Source organism: Manis javanica, chromosome 17 (assembly GCF_040802235.1).
Source record: "Manis javanica isolate MJ-LG chromosome 17, MJ_LKY, whole genome shotgun sequence".
Classification (NCBI taxonomy): Eukaryota; Metazoa; Chordata; class Mammalia; order Pholidota; family Manidae; genus Manis; species Manis javanica.
Genome location: NC_133172.1, coordinates 3,478,493 through 3,501,885, shown reverse-complemented (window position 1 = coordinate 3,501,885; position 23,393 = coordinate 3,478,493). Strand labels below are relative to the sequence as shown.

General features: G+C 58.9%; 2 protein-coding genes across 2 annotated transcripts; both read left to right on the top strand.

Annotated features, from left to right (window-relative positions):
* The first annotated feature begins 314 nt into the window (after window positions 1-314).
* Window positions 315-4,776, top strand: MYADM (myeloid associated differentiation marker). The gene is made up of 3 exons (XM_037025858.2): window positions 315-449; window positions 2,214-2,289; window positions 3,591-4,776. Exon 3 carries the CDS (start codon window positions 3,593-3,595, stop codon window positions 4,556-4,558), a length of 966 nt encoding a protein of 321 aa, XP_036881753.1. The 5' UTR covers window positions 315-449; window positions 2,214-2,289; window positions 3,591-3,592; the 3' UTR covers window positions 4,559-4,776.
* Window positions 4,777-8,530: 3,754 nt separating this feature from the next.
* Window positions 8,531-22,767, top strand: PRKCG (protein kinase C gamma). The gene is made up of 18 exons (XM_017658227.3): window positions 8,531-8,846; window positions 9,155-9,186; window positions 10,098-10,180; window positions 12,019-12,130; window positions 12,243-12,374; window positions 12,860-13,016; window positions 13,656-13,790; window positions 14,047-14,134; window positions 14,393-14,422; window positions 16,249-16,401; window positions 16,680-16,868; window positions 17,590-17,681; window positions 17,768-17,830; window positions 17,943-18,081; window positions 19,077-19,157; window positions 20,231-20,338; window positions 21,529-21,669; window positions 21,869-22,767. The coding sequence occupies exons 1-18, from the start codon at window positions 8,677-8,679 to the stop codon at window positions 22,055-22,057; spliced, it is 2,094 nt and encodes a 697-aa protein (XP_017513716.1). The 5' UTR covers window positions 8,531-8,676; the 3' UTR covers window positions 22,058-22,767.
* Window positions 22,768-23,393: the final 626 nt, after the last annotated feature.

Genomic DNA, 23,393 nt, shown 5'->3' with positions numbered 1-23,393 from the left:
TGGGGTGGGGACCAGGGCGGGGGGCTCCGTCCTAAACAAACGCTAAACAGAAGGGTTGCCGTGGCCACGGCCTTCCCGGGCCTCCCCTGGAGACTTGTGCAGGGCCGCGTTGTGGAGGGCAGCCCGCAGGAGCCCCCACTCGCCAGCTCTTGTGTCTTCCTGTTTTGTCACCGCGGCAACAATGACCTCAGCCTTCTTCCCCCACCGCCCGCCGGCGGGATCCGCGGTCTGTTTCCCCGGGAGGGGCGTGGCCTCGTCTTGGTCCCGCCCGGGGGCGGGGCTGGGATAGCCCTGGCTGGGGAGTCCCAGCCCGGCCTGAGCCCTGGCCCCGCCCCCGCCCCGGCCCAGCCCGCGCCCGCTGCCCGGCCAGCCACCCCACCCAGTTCGCAAACGCTTCCAGTCGGCAGCAGTGGCCTCTGCATCGGCTGCAGCTGCCACAGCCCGGGGAGGTGAGGCTGCGGGGATCCCCGGGGAGGAAGCTGCGGTCCGGGATTCTTGGGTGCACAGGGAGGAAACCACTGCCTGAGTCCCTAGAAAGTCCGGAGGCTGGGCCAGGATTCGGGTTCTGGAGAGGAGTGGGACTCTTACAGGTCATACATCTGAAAGAGGAAGGGAATGCGGGCCTGGACTCCCAGGTCTGGGGGAGGGGGCTGGGGGCTGGGCTGCTGGGTCTGCGGGCACAGAGGGATGGGGGCTCCTAAGTCCTGGGGTGGAAGGGCTGGAATCTGGCAGGAGGAGGTACTTAGTGGGGGAGGGGCTTGGAGTTGGAAGCCTTGGTTTGGGAGAGTGGCTAGGGTTCAGAATTCTGACCTCCCCCTACATTCGGAGGACAGAATCCGAAGTTTGGACCCGAAGGGCCGAGGCTGTGCGCTCAAAGTGAGGACGAAGCTGGGAAGCCGGTGTCCTAAGGCCGAGAGGACAAGGCTGAGGCCAGCGTCTGGGTGTTGAGCGCAGAGGCTGGGGTTCAGGTCCGCGACACCGAGCCCGAGGGACGGGTGTGGTGTTTGGCGTAGAGGGGGCCGGGGCCGGGGCCGGGGCGTGGCCCGGGAGCCCGGAGCTGCACACAGAGGCTGTACTGAGCGGTGTTTCCTCTCCCCGCGCCCGTCTCTGGCGGTGCATTCCTGAGCGCCGACCTCAGGCCCCTGAGGCCCTAGAGGTGGAGATGGACCCCTCCTCTCCCGGTGGTCCCTGCGGCCCGCCCTCCTCCTCGGACCCTGCTGGGGACCCCCAGTGCACCGCTTTCTAGAGAGGCGTCTGGGCCAGGCCTGACTTCCTCCTAACGGGCTCTGGAGGGGCGTGGGGTAAACAGGAGGTTGCTGACTCCCATGTCGCAAGTCCCAGGTGAGCCGAGAGGCCCAGCCCCTGCGAGAGACCTGCCCTCCGGGAGGTGGTGACAGGTGTAGCTACTTATTTGTTTTTGGACTGGATTGCAGCAAGGTGGTTTCCGGGCTCGAGGTGGGTGTGGGTGTGGGGGCCTCGGCTGGGGGCCTAGCCAGGAGTCTTGGCCCGGAGTCCGGGTTCCCAGCCCCTCCTCTCTTAGAGATCCTCTTGGGGCCCAGGCTCCAGCCCAGCCCACCCTCTAGGCATCCAGGCCTCCCATGTTGAAGGCCCCAGAAATTCGGGCTTCAGGCCCCTCCTCCCAGGACCTGGAGCCCATCTCCCCGCACCCCACCACCCCGAAATCCTCGAGCGGGGCAGGCCATCCCGAGGCCGGCACGGGGCGGAGGGTCCTGGCACCGCCTCCCGGCCCCCGCCACATTCCAGATGGCTGGGCTGACTTGAAGCCCTTATAAGGCACGGAGACCGGAGGGCGCCCGCCCGCCCCTGCAGCCACCGCCCAGGCCCTCCAGCCTTCTGCCCGCGGCTTTCCCGGGCCTGGCAAGGTGAAGATCACACAGGCCCACGCCGGCCCGCCGGCCGCGCCCTTTTCGCCTGTTACGTCCATTCCCGCCCCCGCAGTTTGGGGACCCGGGAGGAAGGAGCGGGCGGGGCTGCCCTGGGTCACCTCCGGGCCCCACGGAGCTCGCAGCCGAGATCCCGCCCCGGTAGGCCGGGCGCTGCGGGGCTGCAGGGCTGCGCCGTGCGTTTGGGGCCGGGGTGGGCGAGCCCTCTGCGGCGGATGGGCTGGCTGGTGCCTGGTGCCTGGGTCCCGGGAGGGCGGGGCCCGGGCTGAGCCGGACGCTGGCTTACCCTCCCTCCTGTGCTCTGACTAGCCTTTTCCAGGTGTCTGACTTAACGCGCCTCCAGACCCGGATCTTTCGCCTTCTGGGTCCTCAGCTAAGACCGTCGGTGAGTGGGCAGGGCGCCCGGACTCTTGGGTCTGGGGGAGAGGGGGTAGGGGGCCCGGACTGCTACATCCAGAGAGGAGGAGGGCCAGGGAGCTCGGGTTCCAAGGGGAAAGGCCCAGACACCTGCGTGTCTGAGGGAGCACGGGCCCCGCGTGCTCAGGGCCTGTTGCAGGGACGCTGGGCCCCGAGTGGACTAGGCCCGTTCTGCTGCTGTTCTGCTGCTGCCCGTGCGCCTGACTCTGGTAGGAGGAAGTATTATTTCCCTGCTGCTAAAGGAGGCCCTCTGAGCTTTTCAGGGGTGGAGCCTGAGAGTAGGTATTTCAAGGCCTGGGGGAGGATGTGGATACCTGGTCCCCAGGACACTGGGCACCCCATTCCTGAGGGTCTTCAGGACACAGAGGTAGAAGCTGTGGGTCCTGGAGGCAGGGAAGAGAGCAGCTGAATTCCCGGACAGGTGTCTGGTGTGCTCCAGCCTGAGGGCCCACAGTCCCAGTCTGAAGCTGTGTAACTGGACCCAGAGGCCGAGAGCTCTTTGGGAGGGGCTGGGGCCCTGGACGACTGAGGCTGGGGAGCTGAGTTTCCCAGAAGGTTCTTGAGTGGGGCCCCTTGTGGAGGGAGATGATGGGCGGGAGGCAGCTGGGTCTCCACATCGCAGGTGCACACGGGGCTGAGGGCCTGGGCTGCTGATCCCTGACGGGGTGGGAGGGGTGGAAAGAGTGGAGGCCCGGGAGGGGCAGCTGGCCGTGCGGAAGGTGGGAAGCCCTGGTCAGGGGTGGCGGCAGCCTTGGCTCCCAGAGGCTGGACTCTAGGTTTGGGGGCTGGAAATACCCCTAAGGTACAAGAAGGAAGTTGGACCTAGGAGCTGGCTGGGTGCAGAGCTCTGGGCACCCAAAGGCGGGAAGTGTTCAGAGGCGTATTGAAGCTCAGAGACAGGGCCTCCTGTTGCCATGGGTGATGGCAGATGCCTTAGAACCCTGCTAGATGACTGGGTTGCTGAGTCCCTGCTGGAATGGCAGCTTTGAGCGTCCAGAGTGGGGAGATGTGTGGTTTTACAGTAGTTGGGCTGCAGAGAGGAAAGGAGTGTTGGGGGAAGAAGAGACACAGGGGCCCAGACTCCTGGGCTCTGACACAGGAGGAGGGAGCCAGGACCTGGGCAACACAGTCAGAAAACCGAGAGCCCCAGTCCTGGGTGCTCCCCAGCTAGAGTCCACATTACTTTGTCCCCAGAGCAGGCAAGGGCTGGGGGCCTGGATTCTCCCTTTTCTGGAACCTTCTTAGGACACTTTTTCCCCCTCCCCCTAGCCATGCCGGTGACGGTGACCCGCACCATCACGACCACCACGACGACGTCCTCGGGCCTGGGCTCCCCGACCATTGTGGGGTCCCCTCGGGCCTTCATCCAGCCCCTTGGCCTCCTCCGCCTGCTGCAGCTGCTGTCCACCTGTGTGGCCTTCTCGCTGGTGGCCAGCGTGGGTGCTTGGCAGGGGCCCATGGGCAACTGGTCCATGTTCACCTGGTGCTTCTGCTTCTCTGTGACCCTCATCATCCTCATAGTGGAGCTATGTGGGCTCCAAGCCCGCTTCCCCCTGTCCTGGCGCAACTTCCCCATCACCTTCGCCTGCTATGCTGCCCTCTTCTGCCTCTCGTCCTCCATCATCTACCCCACCACCTACGTCCAGTTTCTGTCTCACGGCCGCTCCCGGGACCACGCCATCGCCGCCACCGCCTTCTCCTGCATCGCTTGCGTGGCTTATGCCACCGAAGTGGCCTGGACCCGGGCCCGGCCCGGCGAGATCACTGGCTACATGGCCACCGTGCCAGGCCTGCTCAAGGTGCTGGAGACCTTTGTGGCCTGTGTCATCTTCGCCTTCATCAGCAGCCCCCACCTGTACCAGCACCAGCCAGCCCTGGAGTGGTGCGTGGCCGTGTACTCCATCTGCTTCATCCTGGCTGCAGTGGCCATCCTGCTGAACCTGGGCGACTGCACCAACCTGCTGCCCATCCCCTTCCCCAGCTTCCTGTCGGGGCTGGCCCTGCTCTCTGTCCTCCTCTACGCCACTGCGCTCGTCATCTGGCCGCTCTACCAGTTCGATGAGAAGTATCACGGCCAGCCCCGGAGGTCGAGGGATGTCACCTGCAGCCATAAGCACAACTACTATGTGTGCGACTGGGACCGCCGACTGGCCGTGGCCATCCTCACGGCCATCAACCTGCTGGCCTACGTGGCCGACCTGGTGTACTCGGCCCGTCTGGTTTTCGTCCGGGTCTGAGGCCCAGCCGGGGGTCTCCCGATCCCCTCTTCTCTCCAGTTTCTCTACTGAGTTCGGACTTCCTCTTCCGGGTGCCTCCTCTCCATCCTTCCATCTCTGTCCCCATTCTTGGGCTCTCATTTCTGTTCCTCTCCTCTCCCCTCCCGTTGCTCTGGCTCCTCTTCCCAGTTTGTTTGGTTGCCCCCACCCTCTCTTCTGGTCCTCTCATCTGTGTTCCGTCTGCTTGGTCCCTGACCGCCTCCTCCCGTTTCCTTGGGAGCCCTAAGACTTCTTTCTTCTCTGCCCCCACCTCACCGGCCCCCACCTCCAAAGGTGCTGAGCTCCACAAACCACACCCGTCTTTGCAGCTGTTCATTCCCTGGGCCTCCCGAGGGGCCTCATTGCCAAAGCATGCTTCCCACCCTGCCTGTGCCTTAGTGTGTGTGTGTGTGGGAGGGTGTGTTGGGGGTGGGTGGGGAGGGGTAGCTAAGGATGGGGCCCCTTTCTCCCAGTGGAGGGGGTGTGTACAGTGCACCTTTAAGTTAGAAAAATACCTCCGGAGGTCAGTCATTTCCAGTGGGCCAGAGGCCTAAAGCAGACTCTAGGCCTAGACCCCACCTGGCACTCAGCCTCATCCGACATAAGCTCCAGATTTTTTGCCAGGCTTACTGAAAACACACCACCTAGAGCAAACGGTGGATGCCTTCCATCCCAACTACTCTCAGAGGGTATCAAAAAAGGGACTGGTGAAAACCACATGCTCTTGAAGACAGCTGTTTCAAGTATTTGGGAGGGGCAGGGCATGGCCCTGTAGCCTCAGTGTTAGAAAGAGTGCAGCCCGCCTTTGCTGGGAGGAGAAAATGGCCACTGTCAGCCCTAGAGGCAGTTTTTTTCGTTTTCCTGGTCCTCAGGGCCCAACTTGCTGGGTGGCCCTGTTCTTAAAGGGGAAGCTTCTTTGGGGGAAGGGGGGTGCTGCCCACCATAGAGGACTTGCATCGCTTGAGTGTGTGATGTACACGTGTGTTGCTGTGTGCTAGCTTCCTGCAGCTGCTTCCTGCTTCTCTGGGACTCACGCATAATGTGATATATGTAAGTGTATAAATATATATATATATTTTTTAATTCCCCGAAGCTTCTGGTTTCCTCAGCTCCTGCTGTCAATCACAGAGGGAAGCCTTGTCCCATCTCCCACCCCCATATCCATAATGTTCATTTTTTTTTTTTTTACCTCAATATAAAGATAAACGAAAGGCTTGTGCTTGCTTTATTACTGGGGAGGGCTCCAGGCAAGAGGGCAAGGCCCAGACTCCTGGGTCTGGTGGGAGAAGGGGCTTTGGGCCAAGAGAATTTCGGCCTCGTCAGAGAATACTGGCTGAGTCTGGATCCTCCGAATTTCCCCCTCAAACCGGGGAGCTGGTGAGGACAGAAATGAAATGAAGACTTCTCACTCCTTGGAGTCCATGAGCACCTCGGGAACAACGTCCACATCTGGGTACAGCATCTTTACTCTAAAATCAACTCTTCCCAGTTCTCCATCTCAAAACAGCCTCTCAGGACTTAGAAGCCAGGCACTGGTTCTTACTGGCTTCTCTGCCAGTCACTCATCAAACACTGTATTTTTCCTCCTAAATACTATTTTGTATCTGTCCCCTTCTCCAGGTTCCATTTTGCTCCGGTTTCATTATTTCCCCTGAGCTATTGCCCCAGCTGCCTCTACCCTGCCTCCTCGCCCATCTTACCTCCATAACCCATCCATGTTTCCAACATCCAGGTCTGACACTATCCTCTTCTGCTCAAATCTTGACATGTCCAACTATATCTTTCCTGCAGGTAATGCCCAAAGCCTGAGCCTGGCATTGGAGGCCTTTGGGCTCTGACCTTGCCCACATTCCCCCCGCCCCCTCTGCTCCATCTTACCACCCCTGACACCTGAACAACAGAGGACCTTGATAAAGGTTAAATGAATTATTCCTACAGTGAACCTCTATTCTACAGGACATCTAGCCCGTTTCTCAGCCTGAGGAAAATCACAAAAATACATACACATCCGGGAAAATTCCAGGATCATGCAACCCATTTTCTGCACCTACACCCGGCAAAGGCGATTGGGAAGAGATACTGTAGTGGGAGAAGTGCCTGGCCGGAAGACTGGCATGGGCTGACTAGAACCGACGCGCCCCTTTTTGACGAAGAAAAGCCTCTCTTGATTTCTGCAGTGCCCACCCCAGAATCCTGACCGACACCACCCCCTGCCTCAAAGGGCTTCTGCCCCTTTCCCTTCCCCCATCCCAGGCTTGGACCCCTTCTGGAAGGCGGCGCAGAGAACAGCTCCAAAACCCAGGGGTGATACGTTGGCCACTCGGGGAAGAGCTCGAGCACAGCCGGCACCGAGCGCGGTACTCCTCTGTGCATTTTGGGGGCCGCCCCAGTCCCCTGGCTCTGCCCTGGGGCCCGGCGGACGCCTGAAGATTGCTGGGATGCCAGAGGTCCCCATCTTTTGGGGGGTTAGGAGGCAGTTGGATTGTCTCAACTCCCTTGGACTTCGGGAAGGCAGACCCCGACCCCAGAGTTCGCTGCGCGAGCAGGACGCCCCAGCCCCCGCGGCGGCGCCCTCCAGGAGAGGAAGATCCGTGTCGCGAGAACAGGCAGCCCGCGTGCTCGAACTACAAGTCCCAGAATGCATTACGCCGTACGCCCCGGGCAGGCGTGGGTGCCTCTGGCAACAGAATGGGACCCTGGCGCTCCCCGGAGCCGCGGGAGGGACGGAGCGCGACCCCAGGAAGGCCGAGACTCGGAGGCAGGAGGAGAGACCCTCTAAGCCCCGGACTGCAAAGCAGATATGCTAGAGCCAGGAAGGGACAGTAATCAGACGTGGAGGGAAGGAGGGAGGACCCCAGAGATGAATAGAGGGTCACAGAGCCAGGGAGACAAACGGAGAGAGAGTGAGAAAGGGAAAAAGATGGGGGCTGGGGGACAGATGATAGGTTCACTCAAACATCCAGAGAGAGACTGGCAGAGCCAGGCAGTGGGGTCAGAGAGCGATGGGCACAGAGCAATAGGAAGAGGAACAGCAAGCACAGGGGGAGATGCGCCGAGACAGACACGGGCGGAGAAGGGCAGGTGGCCAGGATTTAGGGCGAGACCCCGGGGGCAGGGAGAGGGAGTCGCGGGGCTGCAGGGACGAAGAGAGGCAGCGAGAGGGAGAGACTCAGGGAGGCCGCGCAGCTGATGAGGCACATCCAGGGACAGACAGACGGAGACCGACTCACAGCGAGACAGACATCCAGGGACCGAGGGTCGCGGGACGAGGGACAGACAGATGGACAACACAGCGAAGAGTACATGAAGAAAACTGAAATGGGGATTTTCAGAGACAAGGACAAGAGCACAGATCCACGCAGAGACCGAAACAGACGAGAGAGGGAGAGCCGGGAATCCAGGAGAGGAGCGCAGACGGAGAGCGGGAGACGCTCCCGCAGGGGGGCACAGACCCACACTCCCGGACGCCCGGGAGACCCCGACGCGGACGGCATCCGGGGAGGAGCCGCCAAGCCGCCCTGCTGGCAGCGGGGCCCCCCACGGAATAGAGCTTGTGGAGCCAAGCAGAGGGGCAGTCAGAGTCCCAGAGATCCGAGCCAAGTCCCCGGGGGCTCACGGGGCCCGGAGGCTCCCCAGGAGGACAGGCGGAGGCGGGGAGGACGCCCGCCTCAGGCGGCCGGCGGAGCGGGCGTGCGCACGTGTGTCGGAGAGGGCGCTGGTCCAGAGACTCCACCCGGGGGGCGCCTTTAAGCCTAAACCCCGCCCCTCGGTCGTCATGGCAACGCCTCCCCCAACCCGCGCTCCTGCATTTCAGCAGGTGCCTGAGCCGGAGCTCCCGCGGCCGCCGCCCGTGCCTCCGGCTCCGCGGCGCCCCTGCCCCGGGCTCTGCGCCCCACCTGCCGCTCCCCCTGGCGGAGCTCAGCGGGCGCGCCCCGGGGTGCAACTACTGCCCCGCGCCCTGCTCCCGGAGGAGCCTCGCCCCTCTCCTTGCCGCCTCGGAACCTCTCCCGGGCTGTCGGCTCTCCGAGTCTCCGGCCCCTCGCCCTTCCACCTGTTTCCCCGAAAGGCAGGAGCCTGGTTCCTGCTGCGTTTCTGGGGCCATGGCTGGCCTGGGCCCCGGTGGAGGCGATTCAGAAGGGGGACCCCGACCCCTGTTTTGCAGAAAGGGGGCTCTGAGGCAGAAGGTGGTCCACGAAGTCAAGAGCCACAAGTTCACCGCCCGCTTCTTCAAGCAGCCTACCTTCTGCAGCCACTGCACCGACTTCATCTGGTGAGGGAAGGAGCCGGGGATATGCGTGGGCTGGGGGGGACTGGGGCAGAGACCCCTGTGCCACCAGACCTCTGGGTAATAAGGAAAGAGGGGACTGAGGGAGGAGGGCTGGGGACCCCGGCTCCTGGATCTGAGGGAGGAGGGCTGGGGACCAGCGTTTCTGGGTTCTAGAAAGAAGAGGCAGCTGGGTCTCAGACTCCTGGGTCTTGCCGGAGCGGGGCGGGAGGCATGCAGGCCTCCTATGGCTGGCAGAGGTGAGGGGTCCAGGGACCCTTTTCTGCACTGACCTCAGATCCCTGATCTTGCAGGGGGATTGGAAAACAGGGCCTGCAATGTCAAGGTAAGGGCTGAGGACCTGGATTCCTGGGACCCTCAGGAGGGTGAAGGGGGCCCCACAGCCAGGCTGCTTGACACACGTGTTCTCTGGTCCCCAGAGAGGCGCGGGGGAGCCTGGGGTGGGGGGTGTGGCAGAGCCACAGCCTGCAGTGGGGTGGGGAGAAAGCTCTGACGGCGGGGCCACCGCGGAGGTGGTACTGGGGCCCCTCCTTCAGTCGGCTCCAGGTGGGGACAGATATTTGGAGAATCTGTTGCCATGGGAACAGGAAGATTTGGAAAAGGGGAGCTTAAGGGGGGGCCGGAGATGCAAAAGTCAGAGCCCCCCACCAGGCGGCTGTTGCCATGACAACAACAACCGTCCTAGGCAGGGGCAGGCCGGGTGGGGTCACTGATGGGTGGGTGGGGGCCGGGCGAGGCGGCTATTATGGGGGGGCGGCAGAGGGGGCAGAGTCCCAAAGCACCAGCTGCTACTGCTGAGAACAGAGTGAGTCAGGGAGGGGGGCGGCTGCAGCGCCCCCAGACTCACTTCTGCCCAACTTGTCCTCTCTGTCAGAGACATTCTGTTTCTCTCTTCACCGCCATCTACGTCTCTCCTTCCCGCTTTGGTATGTCTTGTCTGTAGACTCATGTGTCAGTGGGACCCTCTTTTCTATGTGTCTGTCTCCCTGTGGCTGTGTGTATGCACTGGGGTCTCTGTGCTTCTCTGTCTCTGTTTCCGTCTCTGGGTCCATCTCTTGAATGTCTGTCTCCTGGTCTGTCTGCCTGCCTCTCTTTCCCCATGTCAAGGTCTCAGACTCTAGATCCGCGTGGCTCTCCGGTTTTCATTGTTGGGGTCTCTCCCTCTTGCTTTTTCTTTCTGACTCTGTGTCCACTGGGCTCTCTCTCTGTTTCTGCCTCTATGATTCTCACCTTCAGTCTGCAGTTTTGTGGTTCATCGACGATGCCACGAGTTTGTGACCTTCGAGTGTCCAGGTGCTGGGAAAGGTCCCCAGACAGACGTGAGTGCCCAGACACCTGGTTCTTCCTCCTCGGGCCGCGCCCCCGCCCTCACCCCCTCGGCGTCCGTCCCAATTTCTCCTGCTATTTTTAAGGCTGGGAGGGGAGGGGGGCTGGAGAGATAGGGGGAGCTAGTCTGGCCCAGATTCCCTGCCCTTGGCCTGGAAAGGGGGAATGAGAGGGGACGGAGACAGGCTGAGGACACAGGTGGGGGACCAAAGGCCGGCACTGGAGGGCCTGGGCTGTCATTCAGAGGTCAAGAGATTTTAAAAACAGATAGCTGACGGAGAGACAGGAAGAGAGAGACAGAAAGAAATATTAATGTGGGCACTGAGATTCCAAGATAAGACAGAGAATCTCAGAAATCCATACAAGATAGATACCCAGAGAGACATAGAGACAGTGACAGAGGAGGAAGGAAAAGGGGACCTGGAGAGACTGAGAGAGACACACAGAGATGGAGAAACTCGAGAGAGACAGAGGTTCAGATGCCCAGAGAGAAAGACTAAATAGAAAATGGTGGATATGCAGAATGGTTTAGGAAGTGTTGATGGAGGGAGGCCCAGAGAGACCCTACAGTATACACGCATGCACACACACGTCCATATAGAGCCCCATGCACACACATATGCATATACAGATCCCCATGTGTGTACACATGTGCATATACATTCCTATGTGCACACACATATAGATTCCCAGATCACCCATGTGCACACACAGATATAACCTTCCTCTCCTTCCCTCCCTCCACGTCAGAGGCTTACAAGAACAGTCAACTCTGCATGCCCATCCCGGAGTCCTCCTTCACTTTCTGACTGGCCCCAGGGCTCTTCTCTCTGAGCCTCAGTTTTCCCCCCTACAAAATGGGACTGACCATCTAATGCTGACCAAAAGCAAGAACTCCCAACCCAAGTAAAATTCAAAAGTAGAATCCCCAACTGAAGTGCAAGATGAATAAAAGTCCAAGAACGTCCTGAATTTTCCTAAGACAACTCTTGCAATGCATTCTTAGAAAAAGGCAAACACCAGATTATTTCACACTCAGACGTTGCCAGGAGTGAAGAAGGAATCCTTTTCCTAATGGTAAATTCATGCTTCATTGCCCTCTGGACATTTAGCATTATCTCAAGATACAGATCATCTCCAATGGACAGAGGAGGGCGCTGAGGCTCAAAACTGCGCATGAGCTCACCCAAAGTCACACTGGGAAATGGCCTAGCTCTTATTTAAACCCTGGGCTGTGTGATGACTGCAATAAAATCTCTAATCGTGTCCACAGCAGTAAAAGTAGCAGTACCGAGCACATCTAACAGGCAGGCCCTGCTCTCTGCTTTACACTTAATCTTTCATTTAGGATTCCTGGGGCCCTTAACTGAGAGGCCGTATTCTGTATCCCACAAAGGACTCAGAGAAAGATCATCAGCAGGCAGACATTGACAGAGGCTGACAGCAAAGGATCTGGGGTTCCTGGTGGCCAGCTTACGGGAGGGGGAAAGGCTGTAGGGACTTTGGGATATTGGGAGCCCCCTCTTTCAGGTTCTTCCAAATGCCACCTTGTTCTGAAGCCTTTCTGAGCATTGTTGCAAATTTCAACTCTGTACCCCTACCAGCCCTCACAGGGCCCTTGCTTGCTTCATTTTTCTCCAGAGCGCCTATTACCATCCACCATATTTATTTACCGTGTCTATCTTCTGTTTCCCTCCACTGGAAAGTAAAGTCCATGTGGGCAGTTTTATTTGTTTTGTTGATGGCTGGTCCCGGCGCCAAAAGCAGTGCCTGGCACACAGTAGGCGCGGTGCCCCTCCCTGCCCCTCCGAACTGCTCCTCTCCGCCCCAGGACCCCCGGAACAAGCACAAGTTCCGCCTGCACAGCTACAGCAGCCCCACCTTCTGCGACCACTGCGGCTCCCTCCTTTACGGGCTGGTGCACCAGGGCATGAAGTGCTCCTGTGAGTCCCCTGGAGCGCGGGGGCCCCTCCAAAAGCGCTGCTCCTGGGTTTCGGGTAATGCTGGGGGGGCAGGGCGGGGCCGGAAGTGCTACCCCCAGTTTTGCGCCCCTAGGCTGCGAGATGAACGTGCACCGGCGCTGTGTGCGCAGCGTGCCCTCTCTGTGTGGCGTGGACCACACCGAGCGCCGCGGGCGCTTGCAGCTGGAAATCCGGGCGCCCACCGTGGACGAGATTCACGTTACGGGTGAGGCCCGCCCCTCGTCCGGCCGCCCTTTATCGAGGGGGGATGGGCCGATTGGATTCACCTGCGCGGCCCACCGCTCAACCGGGAAGGCCCCGCCCCCGCCCGGCCTCGCCCCGCCCCTTCCAGCTCGAAGCCGGGTCTCCAGCCGGGCCTGTGGCAAAGGTCAGGCCCTTCGTGGGCTTCCTGGGCAGCAAAGCCCCTGGGAGGGCGGGGTGAGAAAGACCTGGTTCCGAGGGAGGTCGGGTCACGGCTGCGACCAGACCAGGGCCCTCGCTCCCGGGCCCAAACGGAGGGAAGGGGTTTTGTTTCCGACTTCTGCGTCACTGCCTGGGAAGGGCTTACGGCCCCTTCTGGGTGCTGGAGAGGTAAGCGGCCAGGAGGAGGGCGGCCCGGAGCTGGGAGTTCTTGACTGCTACCCGGGTAAGCAACGGGCGCATCTCCCCGCATCTCTAACCCAATCTGCCCTTCTTCACCTCCCCCCGCAGTTGGCGAGGCCCGTAACCTCATTCCAATGGACCCCAATGGTCTGTCTGATCCCTATGTGAAACTGAAGCTCATCCCAGACCCTCGGAACCTGACCAAACAGAAGACCCGGACAGTGAAAGCCACGCTAAACCCTGTGTGGAATGAGACCTTTGTGTTGTGAGCCTCGGGTGCAGGGGAGGCTGTGATGGCTGACAGAGAATGATCTGAGGGTCCTGGTGGCCCACAAGACCCCAGAGAGCAGCTGGTGGGAGGTGGTAGGATAGAGGAAGCACAAAAAAGGGTAGAAAAAAGTGTTGGGAGAAAGGAATGGGGTGATAGGGGAGAGAGGAGTTACAGAAGCTGAGAGACAGACGTGTGTATTTATCTCCATCAAAGCCCACCGATTTAGAGTGAGACAAAAATGGTGGGGGTGGGGGGGTGGCGGTGCGCTCAGGTGGAGAGGCACAAATCCGAAAAGCAACACAGAATGGGGAGATTGGGCAGACAGGCGGTGGTGGTGGCGGGTGGGGTGGGTGGCAGGAAGAGAAAGGAAGCCAACTACCAGAAAAAAGGGCAGAGCCTTGCAGAGAGGAGAGGGACTCAGGGACCTCGGGAGGGAACCGCTGGGGAAGGGCAGGGAGGCCTGGGAGTGGGAGGAAGGGAGAGGGGCCGCAGCCGAGCCGGCCAGGTTCACTGCGGCCCCTGCCGGGAGGGACACTGCCCTGAGGAAGACGCTTTAGAGAGCTCCCCCCCTCCACCAAGGATGCGGGCTGGGGGGAGCCGGGGCGACCCCTCAGCCTGCCCCCCCTCCCGCAGCACCCTGAAGCCCGGGGACGTGGAGCGCCGGCTCAGCGTGGAGGTGTGGGACTGGGACCGGACATCCCGCAATGACTTCATGGGGGCCATGTCCTTCGGGGTCTCGGAGCTGCTCAAGGCGCCCGTGGACGGCTGGTGAGGGGAGGGCCGGGCCAGGCCTTGGCGTCTCAGCCCCCCTCTGTGCGGTCCACCTCCTCTGGGCCGCTGTTCCCCACGCCCCGTCTCCTCCTTCCCCCTTCTCCCTGTCTCCTTAGCTCACTCTTTCTCTCTGCATCTCTGTGTCTGTCTTTCTGTGTCTCTGTCCCCCCTGATGTCTCTGCCTCTCCACTGGGTGCCTCCCCATCTCTCTCACAAATGCTCCGCCCTGGTCTCTGTCTGTCTGCACGGTCAGGTTCAAGTTACTGAACCAGGAGGAGGGTGAATATTACAATGTGCCAGTGGCTGATGCTGACAACTGCAGTCTCCTCCAAAAGTTTGAGGTACCCAGACCCCAGCTTCCCCAAGGGCAGCCCAGCTCAGCCTCCCATGTTCAGAGCTGGCCCTGTCCTCCGCCCGCTTGCTGCCCACTAGTTATGGTTCTGTAATTCCCAGAAGACCCTGGGCTCCATCCCCTGCTTTCCTAGGGGACTCCTGCCCAGGGTCTGATGGGAACTAGAGGGGTTTGGGGTCCCAGACCCCTGTTCTAGAGCAGCCTCTTACTTCTCTGTGGGCTGTGACTCTGCTCTCTTCTCCCCCAGGCCTGTAACTACCCCCTGGAACTGTATGAGGTGAGTAGAGCTCTGGCGTGGAATGGAGCAGGCGCCACCCCTCGTGTCCCTCTCCTGCCACCACCCTCCTCTGCCCTTTGCCTCCATTTCCTCACACATTGGCTGAGCACATACTAGGCAGCAGGTCTCATGCTCTCTGAGTAATCCTAGCACCCCCAGGTGAATCTGAGCCTCTAGCAGCTCCCCAAGGTAGGGACGGTCACAGATGCTTAAATTCCAGGATGACATGCTAAGTGAGAGAAGCAGAGGCGGTGCTTCCCCAGCCCGGGGGAAGGGCCCTTCCCTGAGGAGGTGGCGCCTTAAGCTATCCTTGACTTTCTCTGTCTAGGTTTGCTTGCGGCCTTTCTCGCCTCCACTCATTTCTCACTCACTGAACACCTATTTCCTGAGGTGTCACCTAAGCCAAGCCCTGTTCAGGGAGTAGAATCAGGCCCTTCCCTGCGGAGCTCTTTCAATGTAGGAGAAAGTTAAGGAGAGAAATGAAAGGAATGTGTCATAACCGAGATGGCCTTAGGCACTGGGAGTCCGGAAGCACCAGCCCAGCCTGGGAGGGCCCGAGGGTCCTGGGGAGGTGAGTCACGGGGAAGGACAGGGCTCCCCTGGCACAGGAGAGGAGGCCAGAGTTCCCACGGGAGAGAAGAATGCTCACCCCCTCACTCATCCTCTCAAAAAATATTTTGCTGGGCCCTCTGTGTGCAAGGCATTGTTCCGCTGTAGCCCCTGGGGGATGTAACAGCAGACAAGATAGAAAAAAATTCCTGCCATCGTGAGGCTTGCACCCCGAGGAAGAAATTAACCAAAATAAGGAAGCAAATGATGATGTTAGAAGGTGCTGAGCGATGTGGAAAAAAGTAAGCATAAGGCTAGGGAGTGCTGTGGAGGGGTCTCTTTTAACTGCAGAAAGCAGAGAAGGCTTCCCTGAGGAAGTGGCCTTCCCTGGGACAGAGTTGGAGGAGGGGAGGGAGAGTGAGCCCCCTGGGGATAGCCAGAGCCTTCCAGGCAGAGGCGAGAGCAAGCTCATGCCAAGGTCCTGAGGCGCGAGCAGGCCCGGAGTGTGTGCACTGAACATGGAGCATGGTGAGGCCAGGGGCCAGGGTGGGCAGATGTAGGAGGGGGAGCCAGAGGGAGCCGGGTGCCTTGCCATTCCTGCAAGGATTTTAGCTTATAAACCTAGTGAGATACAAGAGCCCGGGAGGGGACCCCAGATGCTCCTGACTTGAGCAAGATGACTGTGCCTGTACGGAGAAGAGGTGGTGAAGGATAATGTGCAGGCAGAGGAAGGTTGTCGTGCAGACGGAGGGAACAGCTGGTGGGGGACCGGGCAGAAGGTGTTCAGGCTCTTGAGCAATAGGACGCACATTCAGCACTCACCTGAGGCCTTCAGCCACTCAACACCGACTCCCTGAAGCCTAATGTGTTGCAAGCCATGTGCTGGGTGATGGTGGAGAAACAGAAAGGAGGGAGACAGAGTCTCTGGCTTTAATGGATTTTGATTTCTGGCTCAGCATTTACCTGTTGTGTGGATTTGGACAAGTCACTTAATGTCTCTGTGCCAATTTCCTCTTCTCTAAAATGGGAAGAGAAAACAGGGTTTTCTAGAGAATTAATGGCATATAGTAAGCTACCTAAGTGTTATTTAAATAATAAATAAGCCCTCCAGGCAGCGGGAAGTCCGAGAAAGTTCTTTAGCCAAGCAGGAGGGTGGGGACAGTTTATTTCTCTCCATCTCTTCCTACCCCTTTCCTTCTTGGGTGCTGACTCCCTCAGGGGCATCTCCTCACGCCCGCTGGGGTCTCACTGCCTCTGGTCTCTCCCCTGTCTCACAGCGGGTGCGGACGGGCCCCTCTCACTCTCCCAGTCCCTCTCCGTCCCCCAGCCCCACCGACTCCAAGCGCTGCTTCTTCGGGGTGAGCTCTGGGCGTCTGCACATCTCCGACTTCAGCTTCCTCATGGTCCTGGGCAAAGGCAGCTTTGGGAAGGTCGGGTTCCGGGGCCTCTGAGGGCAGGGGAGGGTGTTGGGGGGAAATCAGATGTCTGGTCCTTAGGGAAGAGGTGTGGGGAGTCGGGCACTAAGCTACCGAGTCCCCAAAGAGGGTCTGGTGGGGTCACTGGAGAGGAGAGGCATAAATATTTGGCTTCTTTCCCTGAGACAGAGAGGAAGGGCCTGGAAATTTGTTTGTGTCCTAGAAAGTGGGTGGCAGGCACCTGCCCCATTGGGCTCCAGGACCAACGGTACCTTTTGGGCCTCTGTCTCCAGGTCATGCTGGCCGAGCGCAGGGGCTCTGATGAGCTATACGCCATCAAGATCCTGAAGAAAGACGTGATTGTCCAGGACGATGATGTGGACTGCACCCTGGTGGAGAAGCGTGTGCTGGCATTGGGGGGCCGAGGCCCCGGGGGCCGGCCTCACTTTCTCACTCAGCTACACTCCACCTTCCAGACCCCGGTAAGGACTGGCGGGCAGAGGCGGGCCTGGCATCCGCTCCACGATTCCAAGTTTAGGGACGTAAAAAGACCTGGATGGTTGCACGGGGCCAGGCCGGTGGGACCCTGTGTGGGCCTGAGCCAGCTTGGTGTGGAGTGGGTGTGTTGCGAGTTAAGGTTCTTTGAGCAAAGAGGAGCATGGAGGGTCGCGCCGTCTGGGCAGGCGTGCCTACAACAGGGCTCCGAGGGCCGAGGCCATCAATCTTGGATTCTGAGTGAAGGATTCATGAGAAGTGGGCTGAGAGTCAGAACCTTCAGGGATTTGAGAGGGTCTGACTACCTCCAAGAGGTCTGAATGGGCTCAGCCGGCTTCCCGGGATTTAAAAACACGATTCTTATACATTGCAATTGGTTCCTAATGGGTGGCAAGAATGCCGGTGTGTGAGTGGGTGTGGAAAGCGGTTTTAGTATCGCTGGGATTTCCAGTGAACTATGGGGTCTTGATCTTCAACTCTGAGGGGTGGGGACCAGCACTCCTGACAGTTTGGAGTAAGGATGGGCGGGGCGAAGTTCTGAAGGGGCGGTGCCAGGGTCTGGGGCGCCTGGGGGCGTGACCAGCCGCTCCGGATTTCTGATTGGGTGGATCCGGGGCTTCCAGCGGTCTCGGGGGCAGGAACGGAGGGTTCCTATCCAAGTGGGCGTGTCCTCGCCTCAGCCCATTCCCCCCCACCCCCCCCTCGCAGGACCGTCTGTATTTTGTGATGGAGTACGTCACCGGGGGCGACTTGATGTACCACATTCAGCAGCTGGGCAAGTTTAAGGAGCCCCATGCAGCGTGAGTCTCTGCCAGGAAGGAGCGAGGGAAGGTGGGAGGGGTAGTGTCCAGCCTTTGACCTTCGGACTCCCCACCCCCTCCTCCAGGTTCTACGCAGCGGAAATAGCCATCGGCCTCTTCTTCCTTCACAATCAAGGCATTATCTACCGGTGAGCGGTCCCAGGCCTTTCAGTGCAGGGAATCGGGCCCTAGCAGGGAAGGGATTGGAACTGAGGGCCCCAGGCTTTGCCGTAATTTCTCCCTGACCACACCCCACCCCAGGGACCTGAAACTGGACAACGTGATGCTGGATGCTGAAGGGCACATCAAAATCACCGACTTCGGCATGTGTAAAGAGCACGTCTTCCCCGGGACCACGACCCGCACCTTCTGTGGGACGCCAGACTACATAGCTCCCGAGGTACCCTGCCTCTGTCGCTCTGGGGACCTCCGGTTCGCGGAGGAGTGGGTGTGTGGCTGGCCGTCTAGAATTCATGATGGGGGGTGCCTGACCTTGGGGTCTTTACTAGGTGCGAGCGTGTGTCCAGCATTCCAGGTGGGTGGAGCTGGGTCTCTTGAATAAGCACAGCTGGTGACGCCTGGGGTGACAGGTGTACAGGAGCGGGGCCAGTGGGGCCAGCACGGAGGGATGCTGTGGGAACAGGGCCTGTTACTTGACTATTCTGAGGTGGACACCATTTCCCCAGTACTCTGACTGGGTAGGGCCCATCCCTGAGAACACTCAGCCTGTTTCCTGAATACTGCAAGTGGCCGAGGGTGCCCTGACTTTGTTAAGGGGCGGAGTTAATGATCTGACTGCACAAGCCGAGAGCGCGTCCTGACTCCCCTTAGCTGAAGGAGGAGGTGGTGTTGGCGGCCAGGTCCTTGACCTTTCCAGGTGATTCATTGCTAATGCCAAAGTAACCCGTGTTAGCGGTTTCAAAACGTGGCTGGAAACCAACCAGAATCCCCTGGGGAGTTCTTGAAGACTATACATATTTCTGACTCTGACGCTGGCCTACTGAAGATGGAATTCTTCAGGGCTAGGAACACCTGTGTTTAAACAGCCCCTCTAGAACAATCTGAGATGCATCCAGATTTAAGAATTTCTGGTCTCTGAAATTTAACCCTATGCACTTAGTGTCGTAAGTAGAGGGTCCAATTATCTAAATATCCTAGGTGAGTGGAACTTGTGACTTGGCCCTCTTTATATTTGGGACCAAAGGAATTATTCTAAGTAGGTAAAGTTTGTTTCCTGAATTTTCCAAAGGATAGAACTCTGGTCAAAGTATTCCGAGTGGGAAGAGTTTGTACTGAAAGCATTTGAAGTAGGTAGGGATCCCAGGGGGCAAGGCCGGAGGGGTCCACTTCTTACAGCACAAATCATGATTCTTTGCCTTCCATCTTTCCCACCAGATCATTGCCTACCAGCCCTATGGGAAGTCTGTTGATTGGTGGTCCTTTGGGGTTCTGCTGTATGAGATGCTGGCAGGACAGGTAAGGGAAGTTGGCGAGAGGCTGGTTTCGCTAAAGGCCTCACGGAGGGGGTCTACACAGCCTTTGTCCAGAGAGAGGAGCAGGTTAGGGAGGGAGGTCTACAGGGAGGAGGCATGCTAAGCAGTGTGGGCGCTGCGTTGGGAGATAGCGCTGTCCACGGTCCTGAAGCATTGTCTTCCCACTGGCCAGGCGGTCTCTACTTTTTTCTGGTCCAAGCACCCCATCTCAAAAGAATGTTTTTAAATGCATGAAGTAAAATAATAACATCACAGAAGAAATCAATCATATTGAAATATGGTCATCAAAACTTAAAAGTTTAACCACCTAAAGAAACTTAATTTCAATGTATACAGTTGCCCAAATATTAAACGTTGGGATGTGGGTATACGTGTGATTTCCTATTAGAGGATTAAATAGCAATGTCCCCTAGTAAATAGGAAGGTCTACCAGTAATTCTAAAATAGAAATGACCAATATTTTGAGATATCTTCAACTCTTAATATAATTTTTTTTAAAAGTCTGGTTTCTGTTAGTGATGCAATCGTGAGCGCTACTATTGTGGTTTGTCACCTAATTCATAACTGAATGGAATGCTAAATTTCAGTTAGAGATTTTAAAAAATAAAGATGCCTTTTTCTCCCCATCCAAGTTCATGGGTCCCCTCAATTGTATAAAGAGACTCACTAGACCCCACGTTAAGAATTGTGCCTTGGGATTGCTCCTCCTTATCCCAGGAGTCCGGAGGCCACTCATCAAACCAGGAAAATGCTGTTACAGTTTTCCCAGCAGTTTTCCTCTCCTCTGTTTAAATGACATATTGCCTAATTAACACCCTGCTGATTTACATAGCAGATAAAGAGAGACAGAACAGCAAAGAGGTGCAGAGAGCTGAAGCGTCTGAGCCAGGAAGCAAGAGAGCCCGACAGGGAGGAAGATAAAGCTTTGGTGGTGTGGTCACATTTTCCCCAGGAAGTTGCAGGGGCGAGCTGTGTTCATGGTGGGTGAGGAGGGCGTGGAAGGTGGAGAGCAGCAGCTTGTCCATCTCTGACTCTTTATCCACTCCATTTCCTTAGCCCCCCTTTGATGGAGAGGACGAGGAGGAGCTGTTCCAGGCCATCATGGAACAAACTGTCACCTACCCCAAGTCGCTTTCCCGGGAAGCCGTGGCCATCTGCAAGGGGGTGAGAGCCCCCTGACTCCCAGATTCTCCAGACTCACAACCCATCCAGGGCTGTCCGCGCAGTGTCTCTGGGCACATTAGCAAAAGGCTCTTACTCCCTCAGTCACTTGACTTCCCTATGCTGGAAAAGTTTATATAACACCGAGATTTACTTGGAACGGTAATTGACTGCCTTGCTGCAGCCTCCGGTTCAAGGACAGCCTCTATGCCATCTATGCCATGCTTCACTGCTGCCCCCACTCCCCAGCTCACTGCAGAAAGTGCTGGAAGGCCAGGACCTACCATTCCACAACTGGGTGGGCCAGGTGAACCCAGCTCCTGTCTCTTTGCCCTGTGGGCTCTTCGGCAAATCAGCAAAATTCTGGGGCCCTCTGTCTCCTCTTCTGGGGTTGTGGGGTTAGTGCAGGAGAGAGGGCTGGCCGGGTGCAGGTTTCCCACAGATGTTAGCACTCTTCGGCTCTGGCTCATGTCCCATGCCTCTGACTCTCTCTCTGTGGGTCTGTGTCTCATTCCTCTGCCCCCATCTGCCTGTGACGGGGCTCTCTGTGTCTCCTCTCCGTCCACCTGTGCATGCTGTCCCCCTCCCTCTGTTCCTCTGCTGCACTCTCCCCCCACTGCTGTGCCCCTGCACACCTCGGGCCTCTCTCCTTCTCTTTCTTTGCCTCTCCATCTCCCCCTTTCTCTGATCTCTGCCTTCACATTGGGTCTTTATCCCTCTCTCTGGGCGTGTCTTCTGGGTGTCCGTCCTTCCTTTCTCATCTCTGTACCCCTATTTGCTCTGTCGCCCCCCTTCTCGGGGTCTCTGTCTCCTCCTCTCTCTGGATCTCTATTCCACCTTTTCTCTGGGGCTCCAATCTCCCTCTCCCCCTTCCTTCCCTCTATCCCTCCCTCCCCTTCTGAGAAGCCCTTGTCCCCCTCCCCTCTCTCTGCCTCTCACACCCTGATTTCTCTCTGTGTGTTTCTGGGTCTCTGGGTCTGGATTTCATCTTTCCCATTCTCATGTATGCCTCTCCCCCACAAATCTGTCACCCTTCGCTGTCTTCTGTCTCTGGATCTATCTGTCTGTCTCTGGATCTATCTGTCTGTCTCTGGATCTGTGCTCTCTCTTTTCTTCTGTCCTCGTCCTCCTCTGTTCTGTGGGCCACTCTGTCCCGGACTCTGTCTGTCCTTCCGTCTCTCTGTTTCCCACAGTTCCTAACCAAGCACCCTGCCAAGCGCCTTGGCTCAGGGCCAGATGGGGAACCCGCCATCCGTGCTCACGGCTTTTTCCGTTGGATGGACTGGGAGCGGCTGGAACGACTGGAGATCGCGCCTCCGTTCAGACCCCGCCCGGTTAGCCCCCCTCCGGGATGAGCCCTCCGGCCTGGGGCCTGGGGTAACCAGGCGCCCCAGTCCCTCTCTGTGGACAAGGGTGGGCCCCCTCCGTGGAGACGCCCAGAGATCCCAAAGGGGACAGAGGCTGGTACGGGGGACACAGCAGGACACCTGGGGCCCGCAGAACTTCATCTTCCTCTCCCGGTGTTTCCCACAGTGTGGCCGCAGCGGCGAGAACTTCGACAAGTTCTTCACGCGGGCGGCGCCAGCGCTGACACCCCCGGACCGCCTGGTTCTGGCCAGCATCGACCAGGCGGACTTCCAGGGCTTCACCTACGTGAACCCGGATTTCGTGCACCCGGACGCCCGCAGCCCCATTAGCCCCACGCCCGTGCCCGTCATGTAATCTCACCTGCCGCCACTGGGTGTCCCCACGGCTCCCTCCGCGCGCAGGCCTGGCCCTGATTTCGCCCTGTCCACTCTAGACCTTGCTCGCCAGCGCTCTGGCCCCCCTGTGGGTGCTCGGTGCCCCTCCCAAGCGCTCCTGGCATTCGGAACTCCGTACAGTCTCTAGAGCCTCACCCTGTTCTAGATTCTGCCGTGCTGAGCCCTAGACTCGCACCCACCGCAGGGTTCTGGACTTGGTTCCACCGTGGTCCGGGACCGACTCCCTTCCCGACTCCATGCGGTTCTAGACTCCGTCGTGGTAGAATCTATGCCCCTCCTCCCCCCCGCCCCCTTTCTGGGAAATAGTCTCCTGGGTTGGGCTGTTCCACACTGGGATTCCGGAACACCCTCCCCCTCCGAGGCCCCGCCCACCTCCGCGGCATTCTGGAGTAAGTGGGAGGCTGCGCCCCCACGCTCCAGCGCCCTCGTGTATGCTCGGGACTCCTGGATGTACGGAGGACTCTTATCCCAACTGTTCTCAATCAGCTTTTGTTCTAGACTACCCCATCCTAGACCCGTCACTGCTCGCCTGCCAGGTGCATGGCTCCAGTCCTGCTCGGAAAGACCCCACCCCCCGACCCCCTCCCTGTGCCTGCCACTCTCTGGGACTCTCTCCTCCCCTCCCCGCCCCCACTCCTCTTCGCCGCTCCCACTCGGCCACAGTTGCTGGAGAATAAATTTGGGATGCGGTTGCTAAAGTGTTTGGATGTTTTCTTCTAAGCCTGGAGAATGATGGGATGTGGACGTGGGACAGTGACTGTAAATTGGAAAAACAGACAGGCTGGGAGAGGGGGCGGGCGGAGAGAGAGAAAGCGCAGAGAGCCATAAAGTGAGAAGCTTCCCAGGGCATGAGAGCGAAGGGGCAGAAAGACCCCCACGCAGAGAGAGCCACAGAGAGAACCCAAGCGGCCGCGCGCAGAGGCAGAGGTGCGCCGGTGGGCCACCGGGAGTGCCGGGTGGAGACCCCGCGCGCACACACCCTCCCTGAGCAATGCACGACACAACCACGCGCACACGCGGAGACCCACAGACCGGCGGTCCCGAGGGGCGATGAAGGCAAGCTCCCAACTGAGAGACTCGGTCAGAGGATGAGACCTCACCGCAGAAGAAGCGCAACAGCCAGAACCCGCGACGCAGGCGGAAGGCGGGCAGACGCGCCCTCCGCGCGTCTCCCTTGACCCACTTGCGAGTGGGGGGAGCGGAGATGAAGGTCCCAACAGACTACACGTCCCAGCAGGCACGGCGGCGGACCCTTCCCCCCAAGTGCGGCCTCTCGCCCAGGGCTGATGGGAAAT

What these genes read in the sequence shown, in the direction of transcription:
- MYADM (XM_037025858.2), top strand. Translation starts at nt 3,593, where the DNA reads ATGCCGGTGACGGTGACCCGCACCATCACGACCACCACGACGACGTCC.
- PRKCG (XM_017658227.3), top strand. Translation starts at nt 8,677, where the DNA reads ATGGCTGGCCTGGGCCCCGGTGGAGGCGATTCAGAAGGGGGACCCCGA. An exon ending in AAGGCGCCCGTGGACGGCTG is followed by an intron (nt 13,791 to 14,046) that starts GTGAGGGGAGGG and finishes CTGCACGGTCAG; the next exon opens with GTTCAAGTTACTGAACCAGG. An exon ending in AATCAAGGCATTATCTACCG is followed by an intron (nt 17,831 to 17,942) that starts GTGAGCGGTCCC and finishes ACCCCACCCCAG; the next exon opens with GGACCTGAAACTGGACAACG.